Here is a 23,707-nt window from a genome sequence, read left to right as displayed (position 1 = left end):
TTAGCAGCCCCCCAACTTTATTAAACATTATCGACCAATAGAATGCTGATGTCATCTGAAACCTAGCAATTAATAACAGTTTAATGGGTTATTTCTGGGCAATCTATCAGACACGACAGCAGCTGCTAAATTTTTAAACAATCGAATATCCATTTGTGCTTTTGCCAGACCCAGGTGTATAATAGAACCATTAGAAATAGACAACAGCCTTTGAATGCTTTAAACAATCCTTTAGCTGTGTCAGTGAGACACAGAATGCATCATAGATTGGCCTGTCCCTTATTTGTGCATTTGCCAGACACTAAAATGCCTCCGTAATTACCCCAGGGCATGCAGTAGGACCAGGATCAATGTTGTAATACAGAAATAGAGTCAGATAGTGTTCGTCTGTGGCACTTATAGAGAAGTAAATCAATGTTTAATGAGCTCTGGAGCTTATTTAAGCCTGTTAAGCAATATAGATCAAAATGTATAATATACTCTATTTACAGTACACTATGTAACTTTCTGGAGGTGGCACATCATGATGCCATAGAAATAGAAAGTTAAAACCATACTTTCTCCATGGAAATAGATACGTTTTGTGCCATACTGTGGAAGATCATAGCCGAAGGAACAACCTTTCCATGGATACAAGCAAGAGGAGGCCATCCAAAATTTTTCTAAGCAATATATACAAAACAAAACAAAAAGAAAACCAAAAAGACAGCCTTTATTTTAATCTAATTTTGTTGCTACATACAATGGCTTTAATTTTAATGAGTCAGCAAAATAGGAAGTAATACGAGTAATTTCAATTTCTGTAGACCACAGGTTATCAGAAAGTGCATGGTTAGCATGCTAGTTGTTGTTAGCATTACCATGTCTTTGAAAGTTGTGAAAAATGTTCATAAACTCATCTCATGGATAACTAGGATGCTCTGAATGCATATGGCAAGTGTGGAACAAGTTTGGACCTCTACAAACAATTTAAAACAAACTTGTTCTATTTTTCACTTTTTCAGACAAACCAACAAGTCAGGTACCGCCCCTTTAACATGATTTTCAGCAGCTATCTAATTTGGACAATTGGGCCAAAATGAGTTACATAATTGTCCTGATTTGGGTTTTTGGAGCCAGGCTTGACATTTTTACCTGCGGGGGGTTGGCTGTCATCCAGGACGGTGGGCAAATCTGCTAATTTCACCTCAGCGTTCACCTTCAGCTGGGCCACATGCTGTTCCAAAGACGCCATGATACCCCATGGTGTGCACTGCAAGCTGCTCTGAAAAAAAAGAACACAGAAAAGGCTAAAGTTAGACATTGGCGAAGGAATGTAGTTTCCAATACCCTACCATTATCCCAAACATGACAGGAAAGCTTTTATTTTAAAGGTCCAAGCTGTCTTTTCATCTGTCAGAGAGTGGAGGTGATCCAAAATACACTACGGTCTAAAATCTCTTTGACATTTTCGCTCTCCATGTGGGTTATTTGGTTGCTGTAGTGATAGCCACACTCCATTGGCCCGAACTTTGCAAAAACTCAAGTGAAGTATGATGTGGAATGTGAGATGTTCTAGATGTTCTAGAGGTCTTTTAATCAATAGCCCCAAAATAAAATGGTTTATGGTTCATGAAGAGCTGATAATATTATACAAGAACTGCAACTAGGTCTAAGAGGATGAAAAGGTTCGGTATGAGGATTAGCTATTATTCATGTGGAAATTATTTTATTTATGAAAAAGAACTTGAGTTTCATTCATTTGCCTTTGATTGTCTATCATTTTACTGCAGGAGCATTCCCCAATGGAAAAAGTAATATAGCCAAAGGAACAACATTTTCTATGTTTTTCATTGTAATAAAAACACCCACAATGATTTTCTCTGACTAAAAAGTTTTAACAGTGGAGCTTTTTTGTGACATATATAAGGCTACTAAAATTTGTATTAGTTTTTTCTTGAATCGTGATGACGTACAATGTATTTATCAGTCATATTGCCTCTACCTAAAGGCCAATTCACACTTCATAAAGTGCTGGAAGTTTGTCCTTATGCCTTTAGCTGTAAGAATAGTCATTTTGTTCTTGCAGCTTGTTCTCGACACATCAGCTTTCTACAAGCCAACAAAGTCAGTGCACATTCACTCTCCATAGGATTTTACAGTGATCTAAGATACTGACATTTAGAGACACGCAAGTCTCATATTGTCACCTGCGCTGTATGATTAAAATCCGATGTATAATAATAATAGAAAACTCAGTAGGAAATGCAATACTTTGTTTAGTGAAAAGAGCGTAATTGGAACACAGTGTTTGGGGTTGTTTGCATGTCTGAGCTTTGGCCTGGATCCTGTCTGTTTCCACTGCAGCTGCTGTGAGTGCGACCAGACGACTGCTTTCAACACTCCCTCTCATACATAGGCATGTATCACAGTGTACAGCCCCACGGTATCCGCGGCACCAGGGACTATGCATGGTCTAACCGACTACACTTAGTCTGTCTACATCTCCACAGCTCAAAAAGCTCTGTTCCACCTTGTGATGTCACGGAGCAGTAGTTTTTGAGTTAAAAGCTACCATTCACCTTTTGTTCAGTAGAGATTGGCAATTCCAGGCCTAAAATCATCCAAATGATTCTAGTGAAGGTGTATGGAGTTTAAAAACACAATAGTGCACTTCTTGGACATCCACATGACATCGCAAGGTAGAACAGAGTGTTTTCTGTTTGAGAGAAGAATAATACGGGCTCTTTAAGTTGTTCAAACCAAATATAGCTTTTCTTTATAACAATTTTATTCATCATTACAAAAACATTGGGCATGATGTTCCATTTATTTATAATTTGGTGTTTTGGTTCTGTTTTGGATTATCCTATCAGAAAGCAGAAAGAGCCTCACAAGAGTCTCTCATTTGGGTCGCCAGTTTAATGCTAAAATCCAGTTAGTTTAAAACTAAAATGACCTGATCTCTGATGTGAATCCTCACTACCTTAGTATGAAATCACAAAAAAATTATATGGAAACATTAATTTGAAGCAAGTACATCTAGCCAAAACCAAAACAAGTAATTCATGATGTTACAGTTTTCTGTAATGTAATACTGTACATAGCCAGCAAATGCCATTCAAGACACCCACAGTATTTTACAGTGCATTATTCATTCACTCCACACTCGGTGGTAGTAAGCTACTATTGCAGCCACAGTTGCTCTATGGCAGACTGACAGGCTGCCAATCTGCGCCATCCACTCCTCGGATCACCACCAACACTCACACACACCACATTCATACTCTTGACATTATCTTTGGTGTGGAACATAACTCTAGTAGTTACCCAGGCTGTATTTGGCATTCTCTCCTATTGTGAATTTTAAACATGTAGTGGTCACTTTAATCTCCATAAACTTCAATGGATTTTCTCTGACAAACATTGCAACTATTGGTTCACATAAACAACAACATGGGGAAATCTGCTCATTGAAAGTCCTATCCAGAGGGCTTACACATCTGTATCCTCTCATCTCAAGAACACAATTAAACACATTTATTGGCAGTGCGGATACAAATAAATTGTGATAAGAGGTAGGAAAGCACGCACAATACAAAAACATATCCCATTCCCTGACTATGGGTAAGACCACATGCTCTGCTATCAAAACAATGGAACAAAAACAGTCCTCTTTCTCCCTCTCACACACAACCACTTATATGTGAGCCAAAGGATGGGACGTGCCTGAAAGTTAGCCAAAAGCTGTCCAAACAACCTAGCAAGACATAGAAGGCGATAGAGGCACAGCAAGACAACGGGGGAACTCAAAACATCAGCTGTATTTGAAAATGACTTAAAATAATAAAATAGTTAAACGCCCTGTATCCAGTTTTTTCCCCATGTATTTGCGCAAAATTTGTCTTGCCCCAGTACAAGAATATAAGGAGATCTTGAGGTTAAAATATGTCTGCTGTGTCCTGTCTGCATTCAGCGTTTTATTGTCACAGAATCCGGGAAGTGTGTGTTAGCATGCTAGTTGTTGTTGTTGCACAGAAAAACTCCACTCTGGTCTCTAGAGTTGTGAAAAACTCTTATAAACTCATCACGGTGAATAATGAGAATGTTTTAAAAGCATGAGATAAGTGAGGAATAACTTTGGACCACTGCAAACTGTTTAAATTGAACTACTCTAGTTTTTCATGTCTTAAGACAAGAAAAATCTGATACAGCGCCATTAAAAGCAAACAAAACAAAACAAACAATAAAAAAGTCAGTTCACTTTTTGTATTGTATTGTAATGTTCTACAATGTGGCATTACACTTCAATCAATCAATATGTATTTATTCAACTTCAGGTGTTTTGAATGCTAAACATACATTGAAAAACATGCATTCTTACATTGAGTGGGGTCGCCTCTCCACAGATGAGACCTATAACTTGTCATCTGCTTGCCTCTATGAAGATAGACCATACACTTCTCAATGGAGATGGCATGTCCGTTATTTAATTTGTGAAATTGTTACTTAAAAGACCCATATTGCACTATTTTTTGATCTATGTTATAATGTTTACTCATCAAAAACATACCTGGAGTTGTGTTTTATTTCATTCACACATGTTTAACGCACTCTGTATATTTAGGCTTCTTCTCTCAAACAGAAAACACACTGTTCAGCATTGTGATGTCCACTGTGTTTTTAATAGGGATACACCAAACCAGCTTTTTCTGTTCCGATACTGATGTTGATATTGCTGATACCTGATATCAACTGATACTAGGACAGAGACTGAAAAATTGTCAGGATCCCAGTCTGTTCCTGTGTTTTCTGTGCAGTCTTTCCCCCTCCCTTCTGTGTCTGTGCCTGAGATTCTGGCACCACCCACTACACACCTGCAGCTGATCAGCAATCAAGCCTCCACCTCTGGAGTATAAAGGGACTGAGGATTTCTGCACATGCTGCCAGATTGTCAGTGTATCTTCAGTGTATCCTCTGTGGTACAGTTCAGCTTGGCTCAGTCTGGTTTTTGGTTATGTTCCAAGTATTCAGTTGTGTTTTCTAGTTTTTTGCCAGATCCCATTTCTTGGACCTACCTTGCACCTCCGCCTCTGACCCAGCTTCTTCCAACCAGCATTCACATTTTCTTGTTTGTAATAATGTCCTCCAGACGCTAAGACAGAATGTTCAACATGGATCAAACAGACTCTGGGCCGGACCAAACGCTACGCTGAGCATTTTCGCAACACGAAATTATGATCGGATAATACGAACAGAGTATCTGGGCTGTGCTGGAATGCAATCAAGCTCTGACACAACAAGTCACTCAGCTAACAACCAGGTTTCTGCCTTGCTCACTCTCCAGTCTTCGCCCCTGGAACATCCGCTTCTGCGTGTCCCCCGGAGTCGAGATGCATGGATCCTAATCCGTACTCAGGTCAGCCAAGCCACTGCCGTGGTTTTCTTTTTCAATGCTCCTCTATGTTCCAACAACAGCTTTACATCAGACTCTGCTAAGCTCCGTAAAAAAAAAAAAAAAAATTATTTCCTTTTAAACATCATAATAACATAATAATGTATAATCTCTTTCCAAATGTGTTTTGTAAAAATACAAGTTTAATATTATGAGATGTTTTTGGCCAACACTGGTCAGTACATTTTCTTATTACACAAATTTTATAAAAATTTTACGAAAGGTAACTGTTAACATGAAAACTACCCCTTCATGACATCACAAGGTGGAACAGAGCATTTTGAGCTTTGGAGATGTAGACAGACCAATAATAAAAGATCACTCAAATGTGTGAATGAAACAAAACAAGTTCAGGTATGAGCAGGTAACAGCGTTATAACGTGGCTTAAAGCTCACAGTTTTATGTATTATAGGACCTTTTTAGTGGAATATTTGTCACACATTTTAAAACTCCAGTCTAAAATGTCATCAAGTCCTTTTTTAGGTAACTGATGAGAAACTGACTATACTTTATTTATTCATGTTCTTATTTTAGAATTTCTTGTATTTTCTAGTACTGCAGCTTATTATTGGCTCACTTAGTCCATACTTTACTTGGCTGTCTGGCTGCTTCTCCAGACAGTGTATCATTTTACTAACCACTGTAGGACTCCTCATGTAATCTTTTAAGCACGTATTCTCAAGTCACTATTAAATAAAACAACAATCGTAAAGCAAGATACAAACTGACACCTGAATGTTGTGGGAATAATTCTGGCTGTCTTTCGTTCTTTATATTGAGTGATCTTGCCCAAGGACACAAACATGTTCTGACCCAGTGTTTCATAAGGGTCACTGTCCTGGTTTGGTTTGAATTTGATCCTGGGTCAGCCCTGATGTAGACTTGGTTTAGTCCTGCTCCAGTTTTGATTTATTTTTGAAGAGTGCACATTGGCAGAAATACCCACTAAAAGTAGGGATGGTTTAATATAGATCGATGTTTACTTTTTTGTTTTTTTACCATGTGTTGTACAGTCTGCAATAATGAATAGACCAATTGTTAAGTATAAACTTGTGATTGTTATCTGGACTATACAAAGAGTGGGACCAGCTTTGAAAAATATTGGTACTGCATTGCATGGGAATTACTTTGATAATGCTACCCAAAATCGTACAAATTGGCCAAAATTGATATTAGCACCAATATACTGCCAGTGTCTATGGAAAACGCACCATATTTCTGACATGATAAATACAGGTGCTTAATATTTGCAAAAATATCAATATTGCAGTATTGGCTGATGCAATAATCAATATTGAAAAGAGGTTAAGTGTTTTTGGAAAGTAAAATAGACTAAAAGGCAGATTTTATTCATGATTTCCCTTAGCGTCTTGGGTTGGCATTGGTTAATCTCTTAAGTTCTTATTTTGACCTAGTTTGACTATTAAATCAAGGTGCATGTAACCAGTTCACATATCTGTATAATTACACAAAATTATGCTTTGTTTTATTACGGTTTTGTCCATACCTGGCGTTTGATTTATTCTCCAGCTGCTTCTTCTGTATTTTTGTTTCTTTTTCGTGTGACCTTCACCTTGCCCCTCGTATAAATTTGGGATTTGACCACTGCCTCTTCCCTTTGGGAAGAGGTCAGCCATCTGTTGTAATGATTTAAATGTCCTTTTGTTATTATTTTTGTCTTTATTTACATCTGTAACAATATCTGACTTGTATTTAAGTTGATATGAAGTTCTGTTTTTAATTTATTCATGTGAAGATGTGCGGGAAGATGCTAACTCCGTCCATTATCTTCTCCCTGTAGTTTGGGCTGGACCGATTAATAGCGGCACATGTTGATCCTATTTTCTACTATTTAACCAGATTAAACGGAGAGTGCTTTCCAAAAGTTCCCGTGGCTACTTTATGCTCCACAAACAACACCGGTCACACGTGTGCCTCGTTTGCTTTAATATAACTGAACTTACTGTGCCGGAATATCACAATAATATCATTACCGTGATAAAAAACAAAATTATTGAATATCGCATCTTTTTCTCATTGTACAGCCCTAATGACAATCTCTTTTGCCCTCAGCCTGACTAACCACCGTGCTTTGTGGTGTGTGACCTGTGAACTTGGGTCTGTTTGCTTTGGTTGACGGCCCCCTAGAGTGGAGCAGAGCCAGACAGAGGAGCTGTGGTCAAACCCGCAGCAGTGGAACAGGCTGCCTCTTCAGCTAAGTACTCCTCCATCTCCGGGGAACCCTAAAACTTTACTGAGAGCCCATTCTTTTTCACTGCTCTCTCTACGGGTCAACAAAAGAGCTTGTGTTGTGAGGTTTACACTGTTTTTTTTGGGTCTAACATCTGTTTACCTTTGATTTCTGGCATACAAATGACATGAGATTATTATATTATCCTTTCATTTGGCTACTTGGTTATGACACACATGAGAATGGGATTTGAAGGGGTTATATTACGCTACTTTCTGATGCATGTTGTAATGTTGCTTCCTCGTACGTAAATAAGTGGAGTTGTTTTGTTTCATTCTCACATGTTTAACACAAACCATAAAGCATTACTCAAACATGTGTGAATGAAACAAAACACAACTCCAGGTATATTTTTGTGGACGTAACAATTCTAACATGACATAAAGCTCACAAGAGTCAATTTCTGTAACATGGGACCTTTTTAAATGTCGCAGAATCAACACAAAGACAAGGGGGGCATGTTTATAAAGCTGGATAATTTGTGAAAAAGCGTTAATTTTTTTTTTTTTTAACCAAATTTTCTTTAAAAAAAGAACATTCATCTGCAGTTCTGAACAGGAAGTGATTGGATCAGTTTCTGTTAAAGACATTTTAGCTCAATATTGTGTTTTACAGTAAATAAAATGTAAAATTATTATCTCTGTATGTTATAGTTTCAAAAAGGACAAAATGTCTTCTTTAAAGTCGCTGTACCTGATTTTTTACTGTTTAAAATGAACTAGTTCAGTTTTTCCACGTTTTTTAAAACTATTTGCAAAGGTCCAAAGTTATTCCTCACTTCATCCTAATTATTCACCTTGATGAGCTTAGAAGCGCTTTTCATAAATCTAAGACCAACGTTGAGTTATGCCGTGAGGGTAAGGCTAAGAACAGCTAACATGCCAACGCACATTTCTTGATACTCCACCAATAAACTGCTTTATGAGATGCGGACAGAGAACTCAAGAACAGCTTATACAATATACCTGCACTGAGCCAAGAGTCAAATACATGGAAAAAACCTGGTACAGAACTAAAGCAACATTCTTTTGTCTACAATGCACAGTGTTATTTGCCTCTTCAGTCATACTCCTCCCTGCATGGATTCCATAAAGCTTTATAATGCATTTAATGAAAACAGCTTGTGTCAGCACCAGAGACATAGAGATCTCGGTGTGGTGAGGTTGGCCCCAAAATCACTCCAGGAACCACTTCCCAATCCACATGTTTCTACTTTGGCATAAAACGTACCAAATGCTCTATCTGAAACTTTAATACCACCTTATTTATGGTTTTGTTACCAGATAACAGACTAAAATGAATCAAAAATGACACGGTAAAGGTTTTGAAGTGCTACTATTTGTCAAAAGTAATATCCCGAGTTGGAAAGTACACAATGGACATAAAACAGTTGTAAGTGGTCTAATAGAGTTGGAGAGGAAACATTGGCGCTACAGGAGAGCTATAAAGAGAGAGAGGAGGTGACCAAACATGGAGACAAAGAGTGTAGTGAGGAGTGGGTTGGAGAGCGATGGGAGATTGGAAACAGAGAGAGGAAGTGAAAAGGTCTATGGAGGTTTTGTAGTGAGGTAAACGTGATCTTCAGAAAGTCTATGCACCTAAATGGTCACATTTACAAAGCACAGTCAAAAGTTTGGATACATGCTTTTCACATTTCATACTTTAAATGAACACATGGCAGTAGTAAACAAAAATAAACTTGTTTTACTTTTGTTTTTTTTAAATGGCCACCCTTTGCTGTGGTCACCAGTTTGCACTTTTTGCATTTCTTAACTTCTTAACCCTGATGTAGGACACCTGTAAAGTGAAAACCATTTCAGGTAACTATCAAGAAGCTCACTGAGAACATCAATGGTTTGCATAGCTGTCGACAAAGCTACTTTGAAGAAACTGAATAAAAAAAATATATATATAAAATGTATTGAGTTATTTAACTATGTTTTAATTACTACATAATTCCTTACATCTTGTACCATATATTTGTGTATATAAAATGCAGAAAGTAGGAAACATAAAGGGGAAAAAAATAAAATGAAATGAATGAGGTGTGTCCAAACTTTTGACTGTCACTGTACCTTTAAGGCACCGTCAAAGGAGTTTACATCATTCAACAAACACACTCAATCTGATAAGGTCAAGCAAGTGTGTGAAGTGTCTTGCCAAAAGAAGCAATGTCATTATGCCGTACCAGAAGTGGAAATCAAACCTAATAAAAACACCAACCTAATGGCAAACAAATACCATCTGCCACGCTCGGCAGGCAAAACTGGAAATGGGAATTGAACTACCAATCCTTTTGATCACCACTTAATACATGCTGACAATCATTCATACAATGCCACAGTGGGTGAAGTGTCTTGCCCAAAGACATAAGGTTGAGAGAATCAAACCACCATGCTTTTTGATCATCACCTAATGCACACATCCTTTTAATTTATGCATCACGATTGTAAATTAAGTGACTTGTCCAAGAACACAAGATTAGTATTAATATATTGCACACCTAAAATCATTCCTTCAACAGAAAGGTATTAAAGATCTTGCTCAAAGACACAATGTCCACATTTGAATACTGTTATAGGTATAAGAATCGACTTCTCATAATCACCCAACAAACATAATCAAGGCGGATAAATCATGTGTTTGTTGAAATGTCTTGCCCATGGACACAAAGACAGTCAGTATGGTTCTGGTTTGCCCGTATCCACTCTAGTTTCACTCTGCATTTTGTCTCAGCTCTGTGGCCTTCTCTGCACCACAACAAAAGCGAACCCAAACATCTAACAGCTGTGGTAGAACATCTTACGCAATATTTGGCCCTACACTAAAGAACGCACCATTCAAAACGCTTTATTTTAAGAACATTAAAAACTTCAAATATCCCAACATTAAAAGGTGTCGTAATGATTTTCGTGAGCCAACTGCACACTTGTACAGCAGCAGTGCTCTGGTAGTGATTAACTGTTATACAACCCTGGCATAAATAGTTTAGTGTAGGAGCAGAGAGTGACTGGATACTGTAACCTGCTCCGTTTGAGGGTTAATCACCTCAAAGTTGACACGTTTCTGAAACTGCACAGCTGTCTTATTCTAATGCATGCATATACCCATATCCAACATGATTAATTACTTAAAGGAGCTGTATTTGATTTCCTCTAGTTTGTTTTAAATGGTTTGCAGTAAAAGGTCACATTTTTATTTAGAGCGCTTTTCCTCTTTCAAGGCACTCAAAGCTCTTTACATCAAGCAGCTACCCATTCACACACACTGGGGGCGAGGTGGGCTAAGCCTCTTGACCCAAGGACACAACAACAGCATTCACCGCCAACCTGTGATTTTTATGTCAGGAGTGGGATTCGAACTGCCAGCCTTTTGGATCAGAGGACAAACACTCCACCAACTGAGCTACCGTCGCCCCACAGTGGTTCTGAGCATCCAAATAATTTATATAATTTATGTGATGAAGTGGTTTTCACAGTTTCAGAGGCCAGAGTGAAGTTTTACCATCACGTGGATCATAACCGCGCACTTCCTGATTATGAAGAGAAAACGAGTTATAATTAGATGCAAATTTATATAATATTATCTGTACTGGGGCAAGACACTTATTTTTATTTATCAGAATGAGTTTATTGGCACTTTTCAGAACTTTCAGAGGCCAGAGCGTTCTGTTGTCACGGTCATACTATTGCTAACAACCGCCATGCTAACAGTGCACTTCCTGATTATCTGATCAGTTCTGATTTTGACCTCAGTTGCTTATACAATATCTATACTGGAGCAAGACACATTCTGCTGAAATACATGGAAAGAAAATGGATACAGGCTCTTTAATGAATTTTAAAAATACACTATTATTTAGGCTACCTTTACATAGTCATAGCAAATGCTCATTGTTTTCTTTGTCCCTGGCTAAGTGTGAGAACCAGACAGCTTGTGTTTACCCACTGTTAGGTCACTGGAAAGGATTTCAGACAACTGGAGAAGCACGAGCCTGCCATTTGTTTTTATAAGCTTGCTTTTTTGCACTGTAATGAAACGCAAAACTTCATATAATACCCCCACCGAGTAAAACACACCACGACCCAAGACTGGTACAAACCGCACACATTAGCGACCCGACACGCATAATGCTCGTCAAACTTACCCCATTTTACAAGTCCTCCTCCTCCACAGCTGTTCAGACCCAACCATGCAGGTATTCAGTCCGTCATGTCATTTAAAGGGCCCGTATTGTGCTATTCTCCGATCTATGTTAAGATGTTTCCTCATCAGTAACATTTTATTTCATTCACACATGTTTAACACCCAAATCCTGCAAATTTAGGCTGAGTTATATAAACGGAGATCACTCTGTTCCACCTTATGATAGATGGTAATACAGGAAGTGCTCCACTGTGTTTTAAACTCCATACACCTTCCTTAGAATCATTTGGATGATTTCAGCTCTGGAATTACCTCCCTCTACTGAACAAAAGGTAAAAGGTAGCTGTTAACTTGAAAACTACCACTTCATGACATGACCAGGTGGATCAGAGCAATCTTTGGAGATGTAGACAGACTAAATCTGCTGGATTACTCAAACATGTGTGAATGAAACAAAATACAACAACTGGCATTTTTGACGAGGCAATGAGGTTATAACATGGTTTAAAGCTCGCAAGAATCCATTTTGTGTAATATAGGCCTTTTAACCATCGGACGGCATGTAACGAGAGATTATAGTTATAAAAGAGGATAAGTGCGTGAAATTCCGTGTTTTTTCCCAAACATAATCAGGCCTGCGCTGGCCCTGGAGAATGGAAAGCTGTCGCCGTTGGAAGACCATTGTAAACAGTGGTGAGTCGAAAGCCGCGCTAAACTTAAACACTGGTTCCAAACTTTCCTCATAAGAGAGACCGCAGCCACAAGCGGCGCTGCTCTGGTTTGGGCAGGTTGCTATGGGAATGTTTAAAGAGCCTGTAAAAGATTTTTTTTCTTCCCATGTATTTGAGCAAAATGTGTCTTGTCCCAATACACATATGCTGTATAAGCAGCTCTTGAGGTCAAAATAAGTCAGCTGTGTAATGTCTGCATGTAATTATAATATATTTAACTATCTGGGAATCAGGAAGTGCACTGTTATCATGCTACATGTTAGTATAACCGTGACCGCACAACTCCGTGCTGGCCTAGGGAAAAGCGCTTGTAAACTTCAATAAATAAAATGCTCGGCATGCATAAAGTAAGTGAGAAATAACAATACGAACTGTTTGAGATTCAGTTATTCACATTTTCAAGATAAAAAAAAAAAAAACTGGTACGGTGCCTTTAACACAGTGTGAGTACAATATGTTGAAAGATTTCACTTTTGAGTTGATTGAGTTGGCTAAAGTAGTGTATTCATATAAACAGTACGATAAGCAGAGCAGCCAAATGCTAGCTGATTTATTTTGACTTGGAATAGGCCTACTTTGGGTAACTGGATGTGATTTCACTTTAAAAGCTAACATGTTGCATTGCTTCACTGTACATCAAGTGTATTAATAGCCTAGTCATCACCATTACGGCATTTAGATTAAAACAAATGTAGTGAAGCTCTTTTCAGAATATTTCTTTCAAAGATTTTGCATCTTTAATAAAGAATTGCAGAAAAAACTGCAAAATATAGGGTACATTTTTAACAAATTAGTGTGAGAAACGGTGTATATGCTAGCTGCTGTGGCGTCTTGCACATTGCCACCAGCTGCTACATGCCAGCGCCTGAAATGAATGACACAGATTTGATAGTTATGCTGTAGCAATTAGCAACACACAAGCTGAAGACCGCATGCTAGTCCATTAAGAACAGTTTGTGCTAGCAACACTCGCATCTAAAGAGTCCTGTTTTATACAAATTTGCATGGTGATGTATATAGGGTAATGACTCAGGATTTTGTAATTATTTATTGGGGGGTGTTGTTGAAGTATTTAAAGAAATCAGGACCGTTCTGAAAAAATAAACACTAGTACCCCCATAAATATCGCTTCCGAAAACTGATAACAAAGTATAATTCTTTTGATAACAAGTTTTTCTGCCTGGTGTTTGGAAGAGCGCTTTACAAAGTTACTCAATTAGTGTGACCACAACATTGAAAAAAAATGTAGTTCTCCTCAAATAACAGCTTTTCAATATGATTTATGAACATTATAATTCTGATTTAAGATAGAAAATCATGAAAGCAGAAAAAAAAACCTCCAAAAAATTAAAATAAAAAGGTTCTCTCAAGTATTGTCCAAATTCGTAGTACCTGCACACCCTAGCTACATACATATTCCTTTATTTGACAAAACAACTAGGCCAACATGACCAAAGAAGAATCCGTAGTCCAATTAAATATAAACAGTATGCAGCTGTAGCTTGTTCTCGTAGCATTAATCAACTTTGGCAGGCTAATTACATCACCCAAAATGTAGGTAAGTTCGCGCACAACGTGTAGCATCATCGTTAGCTAAAAACAATGTTAGCCTACTTTGTCTTGACTTGTCTAAAACTAACTGAAAGAAACAAGACCTGCACATTTGTGATGACAGAAATCGATGATAGATTGCCTTTTAAACAGCCTGCAATCAGTTTGACTCAGGATAAAGTAAACATTAAAATTACAGGACGAGGTTGTTGTTTGAATCCTTGCGTTGTGTCTAAATTGTGACTAAATGGGAAAGCATTACCATCTGTCAGTAATGTGACTATGGGAGACACCTAAGGCATCAGCAGACATTACAGACACATGTGATTCACCTCGTCATGGATGTCTTCAGGCAGCGGCTGCTATAACACCACCATTGTCCGTTAGAAGTTTTGTTTTTTTGCATTCAGTTGCTCTGGTTTTTTCTGTCAAGGGGTTGCTGTATTGAAAGTCTTGTGGTTGTAGTTTGGTCATTTTTTATGCCAGTACCAACTTCAACTTCAGGTAAGACATGAAGTAGAAACCCTTTGGTTAGAGGATGAGTCCCCTATAATCAGGTACTGCACGTTACACTGGTAACTGCGAAAAACTCTTATAAACTCATTTTGTTGAATAATTTGGATGCTCAGTTTGCATAATATAGTACTTTAAAATGAACGTGTTTCTTTTTTCCGCGTTTTAAGGCAGTACAAATCAAATGCAGCACCTATAACACAAAATAAAGTAAAATATGATAAGAATAACAATTTACAGTACACTTGCTTACACTGTAACTTTCGAAAGCACATCAACACATTTGTAATGAGCAAATTGGTTCAAGTGTCTTGCACAAGGATACAATGGCCAAATACATCACTAATACTAACATAGGAGAATATAAAGAACACATATTATCCATTCTTGTGACTTTAATTCCCTTTCAAACATGATTTTGGTCACCTTGGGGTAAGTATTTCACATTCTAACTCCCTCTGCTGTGAGCAATGGGAACACAATTTGTCCATCGAATGTGTCCAGTGATGGTTTATGGGCTTAAAAACGGCGCAAGAGACAACTTTGGAGTAATGGATTAACGAAACAGGTGTGAACAAAGCAAAAATACATCTCCAGGTATGTTTTTCATGAGTCTACAACAGTAGACTATATAAAAAAAAAAGTTCTTTTAATAGATGACTGCTGACTGATGGATGAGCTGCTGGCCTTTCTAAAACAAGCATAAATCATGTTGACATTCAGACAGTGGCATCGCGTTTTTTGGTTACTTTTGCAATATTGTCAAAACGCAAAGACTTCTGCTGACCCTATCCCGTGATGTCCATAAAGCATGTCATACATATGTTTACACCGTCATGATAATGTCTTTACAGAGTTCATTAGACAGTGGTGGAGAGTCATTTGTCAGCACTGTTCCTATGGGCTTTCCTCAGTACTCATGCACACTGGAATGTAGCACGCTGCAGCTGTTATGTAAAACAATCAGCAGGAGACGCCTAATTGAGAGCATATGATTGTAGCGGTTAGCCTAGCGTCACCCTCTCACAACAATACAGCTCTAGGACAGCAGCACAAGTAAGAATACAAACTGTTTCATGTCAAAATTAGTAGTATTTCTTAATATACTAAACATAGCGCTCATTCAAAAGTATTCTGACCATAGACTGTGTATAGAAGTGGCCTGATGAAGTATGTCATCACAAAGGACTGAAAAACATCATGGATTTCTGCAGTGAATGAGTGAAGCACTAAACTGTCGATCTGAGGTGAGGGAAATGTGATTTGCTTGTAAATAAAGGTGACCAGTGAGCTCCATGTTTGGTTCTGGCTTGAGATGCGAAGGAGGGAGTGGTGACCAGAACTGAATTACAAGCCTGACAGCAGCAGTTACAGTAAGAGACCATGATTTTTCAATAGAAAGTGAATCACGCCAATGCTCACTTCCTATTTTCAACGTGGCGGCTAAGAGGCTAGCTATGTCAATCTATATATTAGCTATATATATATATTATAGTTTTTACATTGTTTTTGCTAATGTATCTCTATGTATCTCTATGGTTTTTACATCTGGCCACAAACATAAAGATTTTGACTTTCAATTCCAAGCTTTTTAATAAATCCTATGTTATTCTGCACTAAAATTCACAATTCAAAAATATATGTGCATTCTTTAGTATAATATGTGATGGTATTGTATAATGTGATTTGCCAACACAAACACACCATAAAAAATAGATTTTTTTTTTAATTCACACAATTAAATAGACTTCCTGATTGGTGAAGTTGTCTCCTTCTGACCTAAACAAATAGCCATGCTGCTAATTGGCCATTTAAACATGCACCACTCCCCACTATTTCCAGCAGAGGGCATGAGACACTCCAAAACAACTACTTCTAAACAAACATATCTACACTCATATTTAAAGGCTCTGTATCTGTTTTTTACTGTCCTAAAAACATGAAACTAAAATGTAATGGTTCATCTTAAACGGTTTGCAGTGGTCCAAAGTTATTACTCACTTACCTTATGCATTCTGAGCACCTTAATTATTCACCATGATGGGTTTGTAGGAACTTTTCACAAATTTCAGAGCAGAGTTTTGCCATCAAAGTAATGCTAACAACAACCGGTATGATACCGTGCACTTCCTGATTAGTGGTCAATACAGCAGACCTATTTTGACCTTGTGTTTATGCAGTATATTTGTACTGGGGCAGGACAAATTTTGCTTAAATACATGAAACAAATGGGGTACAGGCCCTTTTTAGACCCTTTCATACGTTATTTAAACATCTGATAACATCCACCTCCACCAATCATAAAGACAAGATGATGTATGAAGTGGGTAGACCATGATCAAACCTCCCCATAGCTAGCTCAACCTACAGAGAAAGAAACTCAGTCGGCTGCCATTTTTGCCCAGACCCTCATGTTTATACATAGCCTAATTAGCTATTTCTGGTGGCTAACTTCCCCGTTGCCCATTAAACCCATTTTTTGCGGTCTGCTCCATTTCCTCTGCCAGAACTTGCTCATGTTGTGTACAAACATCACGGCTGTCGGACACGCTGTTTCAATCCGGGCCACACACAATCACTGCCGTTGGAATCATTTCAGGAATAATTTATCTCCTAGATGAAAACTTGAGATTACAAACAAAATCAAATTGAAGTGCTCATAGTCTTTCCCATCTGTAAACCATTGTAATCATTGATCTAGGCTTATTAAAATGCTATTAATCATTTAAAGCTGTTCTTTCTGGAAGCAAGGCAAAGCTAAATGTCGCGTCAGCTAATGGGATGTCGCGTTTCATTAAATCTATAATAAATTACAAATAGAGATGCCACAAGATGATGACTGAGGATTTGGGAAGCAGCAATAACCATTTTAAAGGTCCTGCCTTACACAAAATGGATTCTTGTGAGCTTACAGCCATGTTATGTTGTTACCTCCTCAAAGAGTTGTGTTTTTGTTTCATTCATGTTTGAGTAACCCTGCAATATTAGTAATCTCTGGCCGAGAGACATAGTCCCTGCAGCGAGTGCTGGGTCTTTCTCGTGGTCTCCTCTCGATGGGACATGCCTAGAATACCTCCCTAGGGAGGCATCCTCAGCTGACTCTTCTCGTCGTGGAGAAGCAATGGCTCTTGACCATAGGTGAGAGTAGGAATGTAGACTGACTGGTAAATCAAGAGCTTTGCCTTTTGACTCTGCACCGGACTGTTGCAGTGAAAAAGGAGCTGTGTCTGTTGTGATGCTGTCGCTGCACCAGATCCGCCTGTCAATCTCACGTTCCATCCTTCCCTCTCATGAACAAGACTCCAAGATACTTAAACTTCTCCATTTGAGGCAAGGACTCCCCACCCAAAGAGGCCAAGACACCTTTTCCAGTCTAGAACAATGGCCTCAGATTTGGAGGAGCTGATTCTCATCCCAGCTGCTTCACACCCAGCTGCAAACTGCCCCAGTGCCTCCTGCAGGTCCTGGTGCGATGAAGCCATCAGAACAACATCATCTGCAAACAGCAGAGATAAGATCCTGTGGTTCCCAAACTGGACCCCCTCTGGTCTCTGGCTGCGCCTAGAAATTCTGTCCATAAATGTAATGAACAGAACCGGTGACAAAGGGCAGCCCTGGTGGAGTCCAACATGCACCGGGAACAGGTCTGACTTACTGTCGGCAATGCGAACACAGCTCCTGCTCCGGTCATACAGGGACTGGACAGCCCTTAGCAAAGAGCCCCGGACCCCATACTCCCAGAGCACCTCCCAAAGGACGTCATCTGGAGAATGCATTCCCCACATTCACAAAGCATATGTGGACTGGTTGGGCAAATGGCCTTTAGCCCTAGACTGATGGAGAGTATAGAGCTGGTCCAGTGTTCCACAACCAGGGCTAAAATCACACTGCTCCTCCTGAATCTACGTTTTGCCTATGGGTTGGATTCTCCTCTCCAGTATCCTTAGACCTTACTGAAGGTGAGGTGAAAAAAACATAAAATGAAGAAAATGAACTAATTCTGTTTTTAAATGCTTTTCACCGCATCAGAGAGCAGAGCAAGATTTTGGCAACACAGTGATGCTAACAACAACTAGCATGCTAATCATACACATTCTGATTATTGGATGATAAATAAAACGCTTTATAATTTGATGCAGACACTTTACGTATTTTGACCTCAAGAGCTGCTACTGCAATATATCTGTACTGGGGTAAGACATATTTTTGCTTGAACATATGGAAATAAATCAGCTACAGACCCTTTAATACTGCAGTAAAACGTCGGTTATACACATCAGAAATGTATAGCAAGTGGCTTACTGGTTTGTGTGTGTGCATATGCAAAACTTAAGCTAGTTTTATGTCTACCACAGCTCACATAAAGAAACCCAGTGTGCAACTTTGGGCAACTACTTCCAAGGACCACACTGCTTCAATAGTTGCTTGTTCCCCCTCCCAAACGCGCACATATTTTTCATATTCATACACACATACACACACTCACTAGGCCTGTAGTGATAGGCCAAAGAGTGGCATTTGAAGCAGGGGTCAAAACTGCCAGGCATTCCCCTCGCCACACAATTAACAGTGTGTGCTTGGAGTTTAACAAGGCTGCATTGGACCGGGATAGGGAGCGAGGATGGGTCATAAGTCTGGTGTTTAAAATTAATATGTAAAAGCATGTGAAATATGCGACAGCTGTGCGATGGGTGGGACAGTACAGGCAGCTGATGTGCCCACTGTCCCTACATAAATAGGACAAGTGAGGTTAAGGGATTATACGACAGGAACTACTTTGGCTGTGTACGATATTGTTAGTAAGGATGGATAATGTGGTCTACGTTGTCAAGTTCAAATGAGAAGCAATTGCGCAATGGAGCTAACTTATCTGAAAAGAAGATATATTATGCTTTTAAGGGGATTAAGCAGCCAGAACCACACTCTTTGACAAAGCTTTACTAAGACGAGTGGGTCTAGAACTGTATCCTGCCTCCCTGATTTCAGAGGGTATGATTGACAGGTGAATTAATCAGTGAGACGCAAGATCCATTCATGTCATAATAAACGTGGTGGTTCAGGATTAAAAAACTACACAGAAGACTAAGAAACAGTGAATGTTTCTGTAGAATCAACGATCAAAGTACCAAGCTCTTATTTATCTCTGGTTTAAAAAAAAAAAAGTATATCTTGTTCTGAAGGAGAATATTACGCATTTGAAAAACATGTGATACAAATAGAGGCTGTGGTTGGTTTGTCACGCTCTACGCTCCGATTCCAGACTCTTCTGGATTTGAACAGAATGTACAAGAGACTGGTGGGACAGGCAATCTATCCATGGAGCCAAGCTAAGTTACAAGCTAGGTCTGTGGAGAGGCAACCTCGCTCACAGTAAGAATGCATGGTTTAAGTATTTTGGTGAAATAAAAGCACCCGTAAAAATGAATGCTAGATGTTGTTTAATCCAATACCATTGCTATGTAAAACCATCATAAAATGGTAAAAGGCTTGGTTTCACATATGTTACCACTATGAATTCTACAATCTATATTATATTCCTGATAAATACTGTCCCCATTGCAGCACACCAGCCATGTAATGATTTGGCTGCTTTGATGCCAGATGTCGCTCTTATAGGTTACAACGAGCCAGTAGGCCATGTGTGTGAATGGTCTTGCTCAAGGACACTACTGTTATCACTACTGCTAATGCTGCTACTTTAACAACTACTATGGAAGAAGTAGCACTGGTCTAAACGGCATGGTATGACATGAGGATTGGCTATAGCACTCTTGATTAAAAAGATCCAAGATCAATCCATCTTGATTAAAATTCCCTTTAAAGCATAACCCTATGCAGAAGTAATCCTGCAATGTTACCACTACTAATGCTACTAATACTCCCACTCCTTTTACCTCTTTATTATGGAAAACCAAGTCTGCATTAGAGTTATCAAAAGTATTGAAAATCAGATACTAATCAATACTAAAACTAGTACTGAAACTAAATACTAATTTGAGCAGTTATCAATACTAAAAGTCATGTTCATAGGGCAGAAATGACTCCTGGTGAATATCTTAAGAATGATCTTGAGATGTATCAGAACATGAATAAGACCACGTAGAGTAGTATACACCCATGGACCACTAGGGAACATACTTGGATGACTGAGGGACTACATAGATATAAGGCCATGTGGTAATATAAAAAAGTACTAGATAAATAGTGTTTTTTTTATTATCATCATGATTATAATTTGTACTAATTGTTGAGTGATTAGTGCTGTCACAATACAATAGACTCAACAGTCTGCATCAGGATTAACTAGGACAAAACCAGGACTAAACCTTGTATGAACGCAACTATTATTACTACCAATACTACTTAACCTATTAGTACCTATTACTTGTACAGTATTTTCACTACTGTATACCCAGTCTAGACTTAATTAAAAAGTCTAGAAGCATTCCTTTAAATGTTATATGCATTTGTGAATATAGGGCAAAGTGGTTAGGGGTTAGCCACAAACAGATTGATACACTGTAGGGCACGGGCCTTAATATTTCTTCTGGACTCTAGACAAGCCACCTATTGTCAGCACTCAGCACCCAGCGGTAATTCCACCACACTATGTTTACTATGTATGCTTTTTATGGAGATTTTATATAGAGCAGAGCAGGAAAGACCCATTAGACCGGCTGTCCATAGGGTTTGTGTGGGCCACCGGCAAAATTTATAGCCTCTCCCCAGACTTACAGCCTACAAAAATAGGCCAGACATTTTTGTGAATAGGTTTTTTTTTAGCTTGCTCTCACCAGGATCTGTTGAAGCAGAGTAGATATTGTAACACTGTAGATGTGTTTAAAGCTCTTACAGTTTTAAGAAAGGCATTACAATCATAACTGAACCTGGCTTGACAGTGCCTTAACCTGCAGATAGAGGACCTCATTCCCAGTATATGTCTTACTTCATGTGAAAGCTCCAACCTCCAGAATTCACTCACTGAGCTGCAGAGGCTGCACTAGCACTGATTAATGATTGGCTGTTGGTGCTGGGGTTTAGGCAGTGACAATTCAGATCAGATTAAACCTTTTAGGTTTAAACCTACTGGATTTCAGCATTGAAACTGGCAACCCAAATAAGACTCATGTGAGGCACATTCTTCTGATTGGCTAATCGTGTTGAGAACCAAAGCACCAAAGCTATATTTGATTTGAACATGTTTAACCTCGTATCTGGGGACATGGTTAGGTCATGTTTATGGAATTTAAAATCTAAATCTCACATACAGTCCTTTTAAAGAAAACATGTGGACAAAGCACTCTATAAAGCTCCACCCAGTCCACCCTAGACAAGAGTTTTGACAAAATTAGCAGGAAAAGAAATTTCAATGGAAGATTTGAGTCATCGGTAAAGCAGTGCAATTAATCGCTTAGTTGAAACAATGTGTATGAACTGTGATAAAGACATGAAAGTGCACATTGCAGTGATCAGTTTGGGAGTTTTTCAGTCAATCCTGTGCAGTGTTTCAAACTGTATTATCTATGCTCATCAGTGCGGATGAACTACCCAATTTTGTCAAGTAAAAGTACAGATACAGAGGCAAAAAGTATCATGTGAAAAAATCTTAAGTCAGAGTATTTAAGTATCTGTTTAAAAATATACTTTAAGAGTAAAAAGTAAAAGTATTTAACACAAGTGTTGTTAAATGTAGAGATACTGATTTTTAAAAAATCTATATTTTGGTCAACGGTAGCAATACGAATCAGTATCTTAGTTTTTCTTATGAATTTTGTTTATGTATTTTTGTTTGCTCAAAGCTTGAACTCGAAAACAAGTCAGGATGTTTCCACAAACATGGTAAAAATAACCCCTCAAATCATATGAAAAGTACGTTTTACTTTTCAGTCCAGTTAAAAAATGTAGTGGAGTAGAAAGTACAGATACCTGCTCTTAAATGTAGTGAAGTAAAAGTAAAAAGTATCTACTGTAATATGTACTTGAGTAGAATTTTTAGATATCTGTACTTAAGTGCAGTACTTTACTTTTTGTGCTTTATCGTCCACCACTGATGCTCATGAACCCTAATAACAAATGGCCATGTGTTTTTAGTAAGAAAAACGGTTATTGCCCAACCCTAGTCATATTTTCATTTCAACAGTGATGGAAGATTTTAATTCTGCAGAAAGGAGAATTTAGGGAGTGAGTGAGTCAGCTGAAGATTTGGCATTATTTGATATTTATATGCAAGAAGGCAGATTAAACTCATGATTCACAAGTTTAATCTGTCTAATATGTCACTGTTTCCTAGTAATTTATTTCTATATATTATAATTATAATAATATATGTTTTTGCCTGAACTCCTGTGCAGTATTCTTTCAAGTGCAGTTTGGGTTAGATACGTAAAGATACGTAAATAGTTTTGAGAGCTTTTGCCGCGCCCCCTTTTTTAGTCAACTAATCAATCAGCAGAACATGTCTTTAGTCGACCAAGAATTTCTTATTTAGCAGTAAAGCAAAATTCTTCAGCTACATATAAAAAATTTCAAATGGCATCTGATTTGAAAATGTCCTTTATCACATAATTGTTTGAACTATAGCAGCTTTATGATGGCCAAATGCAAACATACCATACCATTCTGGCATGTTTGATTAACACCACTATGAAAAGCTCAAGTGTTCAGATCCATCTTGTGACATCATGAGGTGATAATCCAGAAAGTGCCCTTTTGTGTTTTAAACTTCACACATTCAAATATCTCAACTTTAAAGGTGCTCTACCTGATTTTTACTGTCTGAAAAAATGTGAAAAACAGAACTAGTCATTTTAAATGGTTTGCAGGGGTCCAGTTATTCCTCACTTACTTTATGCATTACAAACATCCTATTTATTCTCCATAATTATTTTTCACAACTTTCAGAAACCAAACTAGAGTTTTGCTGCCACATTTATGGTTACAACAACTAGCATGCTAACCAGATTCTCAGACAATAAAGCACTTTATAATTACATGCAAACGGCACATAGTGGACATATTTTGACTTCAAGAGCTGTTTATATAATATCTGTACGAGGCAAGATAAATTTTGCTCAAATGTA

The 23,707-nt window shown here is 38.2% G+C and overlaps 1 protein-coding gene across 1 annotated transcript in view; it reads right to left on the bottom strand.

Annotated features, from left to right (window-relative positions):
* Window positions 1-23,707, bottom strand: part of LOC117382023 (dapper 1-like) — a 48,191-nt gene that overhangs the window by 2,984 nt on the left and 21,500 nt on the right. The window contains exon 2 of the mRNA XM_033979099.2: window positions 1,135-1,264. Within this exon, the coding sequence (XP_033834990.1) occupies window positions 1,135-1,264 (130 nt within the window). The remainder of the gene's footprint in view (window positions 1-1,134; window positions 1,265-23,707) is intronic.

Source organism: Periophthalmus magnuspinnatus, chromosome 14 (assembly GCF_009829125.3).
Source record: "Periophthalmus magnuspinnatus isolate fPerMag1 chromosome 14, fPerMag1.2.pri, whole genome shotgun sequence".
Classification (NCBI taxonomy): Eukaryota; Metazoa; Chordata; class Actinopteri; order Gobiiformes; family Gobiidae; genus Periophthalmus; species Periophthalmus magnuspinnatus.
The sequence above is the reverse complement of the archived record's forward strand: the minus strand, read 5'-3'. Positions and strand labels throughout refer to the sequence as shown.